General features: G+C 41.1%; 1 protein-coding gene across 3 annotated transcripts in view; it reads left to right on the top strand.

Annotated features, from left to right (window-relative positions):
- SMAD4 (SMAD family member 4) overlaps nucleotides 1-6456 on the top strand; it is a 25862-nt gene that overhangs the window by 10812 nt on the left and 8594 nt on the right. For all 3 annotated transcript variants that reach the window (XM_015615514.3, XM_019005365.2, XM_015615513.3), the window contains exons 2-4: nucleotides 1231-1573; nucleotides 3828-4002; nucleotides 5458-5487. In XM_015615514.3, coding sequence (XP_015471000.1) covers nucleotides 1325-1573; nucleotides 3828-4002; nucleotides 5458-5487 — 454 coding nt within the window. In that variant the 5' untranslated portion in view covers nucleotides 1231-1324. The remainder of the gene's footprint in view (nucleotides 1-1230; nucleotides 1574-3827; nucleotides 4003-5457; nucleotides 5488-6456) is intronic.

The raw sequence follows: 6456 nt of genomic DNA, 5'->3' as shown, positions 1-6456 counted from the left end.
TGTTCCCCAGGAACACAAAGCAGAACCGGCGGCAGCTCCTGGAGCAGTGTGCTGCGGTGTTCGCCAGGCTCTGGGCAGGGCTCCGGCTCCCACCGGGGCTCCCCCCGTGCCCACAGCGCTCCAAACCCCAGAGAAGCTTCCAGAGCCTGGCACCTGAGGGCTGACCCAGCTCCTGTGAGGATCATTCCACTGCAATGAGGCCTGGCTTGCTTGGTCTGAGCCCTGAGGTTCAGCGAGCACAATTCTCATTCATGGTCTGGGAGGAGATAAAGCTGCGTGTCTAATTCTAATCGTCTCCGTATTTAAAGCTGCTTTAGCTAATAGCTTTATCAGGGCATTTATTTGTGATTACTTATGCAGATCTCTCTGGGATGTGTCGTGTATTTAAGGAGAACGTTCTGCTTTAGCTGGCAGGCATTTACAGATTAGTGTGAGTTGCCACAGAGAATGACTGGCAGGTTAAGCTTGACTTTTGAAAGGGGCTTATTGAATCCAAGCAGGAGAAGAAAACCCGGCACAGAGGGGGAAATGGTAATAGCTAGGTAAAACCCGTGATCCTACTCAGATTTGGAGGTAATTGTTTTCCTTTGGGAGAAATTGAGTGCAGAAGCATCCTTACAAAGGAAGAGAAGGTTTGAATGTGGGAGGGAGGCAGGGGCAGGGATTTGCGCCGTGTGTTTTTTCAGGGGTGCCAAAGCGTGATGTATTCCAGTTAAAACTGTGGGAAATAACAAGTAAGGAAGAGTTAATTTCCTCTTGAGATCGTGCTGGGTTTGTCCAGCAGCGTTGCTGTTACCAGGAGGGGAGCCCTGTGCTCACGCCGTGTGCTGTGGTAACTTGCGGTTAAAAACTTGTTTGGTTTGGGTCAGCCTTCCCAGGCAGTGTTTTCACTCAATTTCACCCCGATTCGGTGTAAAATCATGGTCACTCTCCTGGTTCACGTGAGCATCCCCGCCTTGCCGTATGTGTGTGTATAAACCGTAACCTTTATTTAAATATCGTTACTTATCGGGAGGAATAAAACATCTAAAACATCCTACACCTAGCAGTGCTGGGGCAGCCCCTCGGGCGTGTTTTAGCCATCCCGGGACAAGCAATGCCGACTTTTCATTTTTAACACCCTGCACTCAGCCTGAACGTAACAGAGGGAAAGAAGCCTTCAGACTTCCTCAGAAACACGGTCCTCCTTTCGTTAGAAACAATTCCAACCCGGGTGTTTTTCCCCGCCAGGTTTCACCAGGAGACACCTAACCCTGGGCCGGGATCATCCCCTGCTCGTCAGCCGCCAGGAGCGAGGTTCCATCCGAGGGAAGGGCTGTGACAGATGGACAATATGTCTATTACCAACACCCCAACAAGCAACGACGCCTGTCTGAGCATCGTGCACAGCCTGATGTGCCACCGGCAGGGCGGGGAGAGCGAGACCTTCGCCAAGCGCGCCATCGAGAGCCTGGTGAAGAAGCTGAAGGAGAAGAAGGATGAGCTGGATTCTCTGATCACGGCTATCACCACCAACGGGGCTCACCCCAGCAAGTGTGTCACCATTCAGAGAACGCTGGACGGCAGGCTGCAGGTGGGTCCTGCCTGCCCCTGCCCGGCCTGGAGGTTAAATGTTAAATTGTAAATGTTGGTTTGTAATGGCTCGGTGCCGGGAAATTCCTGGCAGGGGAGCTTAGCGCCTCGTTCCTCCTCTCCTGCGGCAAAACCCTGCTGGGGAAGGTGCCCAGAGCCTCAGGCACAGGTTCTGCTTCTGACACCTTCTGCCCGAGGGTTTTATGGTATTTAGATTGTTTTAGTATTTAGGGGTTTTAGTGTTAGATCAGGGTTTAGTGTTAGAATTTTTTAGTATTTTTTACCTAAGAATCCCAGCCTTGACTTCACTGTACACAAAACCCTGACAGGAGCTTGTTTCTCTTGGGCACAGAGCTTGGGTAAACACAAACCCAAGGTGTTTCTAGCATTTAGGATTTTTAGGATTAGATCAGGGTTTAGTGTTAGAATTTTTTAGTATTTTTTACCTAAGAATCCCGGCCTTGGTTTAACTGTACACAAAACCCTGACAGCAGCTTGTTTCTGTCGGGCACAGAACTTGGGTAAACACAAACCCAGGGTTTCTTTAGTACTTAGATCTTTTAGTATTAGATTATGTTATTAGTTAGATTATTAGATTATTATTATTATTAGATTATTAGTTATTAGTTATTAGATTATTAGTTTAGTATTAGTATTTTTTTACCTAAGAATCCCAGCCTTAACTGTGGCAAAACTCTAACAGCAGCTTATTTCTGTTGGGCACAAAACGTGGGTAAACACAAACCCAAGGTTTTTTTAGTATTTAGGGTTTTTAGGATTAGATTAGATTATTAGTTATCAGTTAGATTTCTAGCTAGACTATTATTATTATTGGATTATTAGCTATTAGATTATTAGTTTAGTATTAGTATTTTTTACCTAAGAATCCCAGCCTTGGTTTAACTGTACACAAAACCCTGACAGGAGCTTGTTTCTGTCGGGCACAGAACTTGGGTAAACACGAACTGTTTTTAACAAAACTGGTTTTTTTTTCACCAAAAACCCAGTTTTGGTGCTGGGGACAGCTCACAGCAGTGTTTTTTTTTAACCAAAAGGCTGATTTGATGCTGGGGAGGGGTCACAGCGGTGTTTTTTTAACAAAAATCCTATTTTGATGCTGGGCAGAGGTTGCAGTGGTGTTTTTTAACCAAAAAGGCTGTTTTGATGGTGGTGAGAGGTCACAGTGGTGTTTTTTTAACACAAAAAGCCAGTTTTGGTGCTGGTGAGAGGTCACAGCGGTGTTTTTTACCCAAAAAGCCTGTTTGATGGTGGGGAGTGATTGCAGTGGTGTTTTTTAACCAAAAAACCTGTTTTGATGCTGGGCAGAGGTCGCAGTGGTGTTTTTTAGCAAAAAGCCTGTTTGATGGTGGGCAGAGGTTGCAGCAGTGTTTTTTTAACACAAAACCCTGTTTTGGTGCTGGGGAGGGGTCAAAGCGGTGTTTTTTTACCCAAAAAGCCAGTTTTGATGGTGGGGAGTGATTGCAGTGGTGTTTTTTACCCAAAAAGTCAGTTTGATGCTGGGCAGAGGTTGCAGTGGTGTTTTTTACCCAAAAAGTCAGTTTGATGGTGGGCAGAGGTTGCAGCGTTTTGTGTTTTTTTTAACACAAAAGCCTGTTTTGGTGCTGGGGAGGGTTTTTTTTAACACAAAACCCAGTTTTGATGGTGGTGAGAGGTCACAGCAGTGGTTTTTTTACCCAAAAATCCAGTTTGAGGGTGGGGAGTGATTGCAGTGGTGTTTTTTAACCAAAAAGCCTGTTTTGGTGCTGGGGAGGGTTTTTTTTAACACAAAACCCAGTTTTGATGCTGGGGAGAGGTCAAAGCGGTGTTTTTTTACCCAAAAAGTCAGTTTGATGCTGGGCAGAGGTTGCAGTGGTGTTTTTTAGCAAAAAGCCTGTTTGATGGTGGGCAGAGGTTGCAGCGGTGTTTTTTTAACACAAAAGCCAGTTTTGGTGCTGGGGAGGGTTTTTTTTACCCAAAAACCCAGTTTTGATGCTGGGGAGAGGTCACAGCAGTGGTTTTTACCCAAAAAGTCAGTTTGATGCTGGGCAGAGGTTGCAGCGGTGTTTTTTTAACACAAAAGCCAGTTTTGGTGCTGGGGAGGGTTTTTTTTAACACAAAACCCAGTTTGATGGTGGGGAGAGGTCACAGCAGTGGTGTTTATCCCGTTGCCCGCCAGCCTGTCCCGTGTGGAATTGCCGTAATTCCGTAATTCCCTGATTCCCGTGTGTCCGTGTGTCCGTGTGTCCGGTTCCCAGGTGGCCGGCCGCAAGGGCTTCCCCCACGTCATCTACGCCCGTCTGTGGCGCTGGCCCGACCTGCACAAGAACGAGCTGAAGCACGTCAAGTACTGCCAGTACGCCTTCGACCTGAAATGCGACAGTGTCTGCGTCAACCCCTACCACTACGAGCGCGTGGTGTCACCCGGCATCGGTGAGCGCAGCCCCGGCCGCCAGCAAAACCACACAATCCTTCAACTCACCACTCAGCTGGTCACTAACTCACTCATTTCTCTGATAAACTCTTCTTTTTCACCTCTCTTCCCATCAGGAGGGAACGCCTGGTGTGCGTTTTGTCCCTGCCTGTAACTTTTCTTTAAAAAGTCTTTTTTTTTTCTTTTGTTTTTGCTGTATTTCTTCTGTATTTTATTTATTTTATTTTTTTTTTTTTACTCTTGGGTTTTTCTGAACTCTTCCAGGCTGGTTGCACAAAGTTAATCTTTGCAATTTGGTACGGTTTTTTTTCTTCTGAAAAAAGTGGCATACTTTGTGTTTGATGCACAAAACGGCCCCGAAATACACAGTTCTTTTATCTTTATATTTATTTTTATACTCATTTTTATACTTTTTTTTTACTTGTTTTTATACTTATCTTTATACTTATTTTGATACTTATTTTTATACTTATTTTTATACTTATCTTTATACTTATCTTTATACTTATTTTGATACTTATTTTTATACTTATTTTTATACTCATTTTTATACTTATCTTTATACTTATCTTTATACTTATCTTTATACTTATCTTTATACTTATCTTTATACTTATTTTGATACTTATTTTTATACTCATTTTTATACTCATTTTTATAATTATCTTTATACTTATCTTTATACTTCTCTTTATACTTATCTTTACACTTATTTTGATACTTACTTTTATACTTATTTTTATACTCATTTTTATAATTATCTTTATATTTATTTTTATACTTATTTTTATACTCATCTTTATAATTATCTTTATACTCATCTTTATACTCATCTTTATACTTATCTTTATACTTATCTTTATACTCATCTTTATATTTATTTTTACCCAATTTTTTATATTATTTTTATATATTATTTTTTTTATATATTATTTTTCTTAGTGATCTAATGACTTATCACCCCTGTGATGCACTGCAGCATTTTCTATCCAAACACTCACTGTCACCCAAAAACCTCCAGGAGAAGAACACGAAGAAGAAGGGACAAGAGACAACATTTTAAATTCTCCATCCTGTCTCCTGTTTTCTAAACTAACCTTTTCACCCAGTGATTTAAAAAAACTCTCTAATTTACACACTCACACTTCTATCTTTTTCCATTTAACGTTTGTTTTCATGTATCCCCATGAAAACACGCTCGTGAATTTCACATTATATGAAATTCAGTGTTTTTCTGGATGTTATAATTAAGTATCAGGAACAAGGGTGCACAGTCTGAGTTCCAGACCCCGACACCGCCGGGTTTGGGCGCGTCTCTCGGTGTGATTTATGGGATGGGTTTGCCTGGTGGTGGTGGCAGGGATAATAGGGGATAATTCCTAATTGTGATAAACATTTAAATGTGTTTTGGGATCCCTGAGTTCATCCTGCATGTCTCTGTGTTCCCTGTACAGATCTCTCGGGGCTGACGCTGCAGAGTTCGGGTGAGTAGCTCTGTGTTTCTGCCAGGCCCGCAGAAATCCTGTTTTTCACCCTCCAAAAACCCCTTTTCCACCCAAAATCCGGCTCAGGAGCGCGTCAGAGCGGGTATTGAGCAGAGCCTCCAGCCAGGCCTGCTCTCGCTGCTCCCTCCCTGTGAAACCCCGCAGCAAAACAAAATTCTGACAGCTGAGAAATGGGAAAATGCACCCAAAACTGCCCGCACCTGTAGGATGTGCTAATTAATTGGACTGGGAATGCTAATTGAGATTTAAGGAGCAGAGAACAGAAATTCTGTAATTAGTTCTGCAGTGGGATAAAGGAGTCTGGGGAGAAATTGGACTTGGGAAACAGTCTGAGATTGTTCAGCTGGTCAAGGCTTTGTTTCAAAACTTGTTTTATTCTCCTCCCAGAGGAGGAGAAATCGGTGTGATCCTGCGATTTTAGTGTGTTATTTAAAGTGTGCAAAGATTTTAAAAAATTAAATCTTTAAAAGGATTAAATTTTTAAAATGATTAAAAGTGTGCAAACCAGGAAAAAAAAACCCAAACATCCCAGGAAACTTAACTCGTCAAGCTTTGACCGTGTGCTCACCCCTGCTAACTTTGTTATTGTTTTTATTACTTGTTATTAATTGTTACCTCTGTCTTCTGAGGAGTGATCCCAGCGCCAAAGTTGAATATCAATAATTTCATTATTTAAGGAAATCATTTCGTTAGATATTATCAGATATTATTAGATTATATATATTATTATTATATATATTAAATATATAATATAATATAACATAGTATAATATAATATAATATAACATAATATATATAAATTGTTAATTATAATAAATTATATAAACATTATATATAAAATATAATATATTTATTATAGGAAATAATTTCATTAGATATTATCAGATATTATTAGATTATATATATTATAATATATATAATATATATATAATATATAATATAATATAA

This window comes from Parus major, chromosome Z, assembly GCF_001522545.3.
Source record: "Parus major isolate Abel chromosome Z, Parus_major1.1, whole genome shotgun sequence".
Classification (NCBI taxonomy): Eukaryota; Metazoa; Chordata; class Aves; order Passeriformes; family Paridae; genus Parus; species Parus major.
This window is presented reverse-complemented; position numbering and strand designations above follow the sequence as displayed.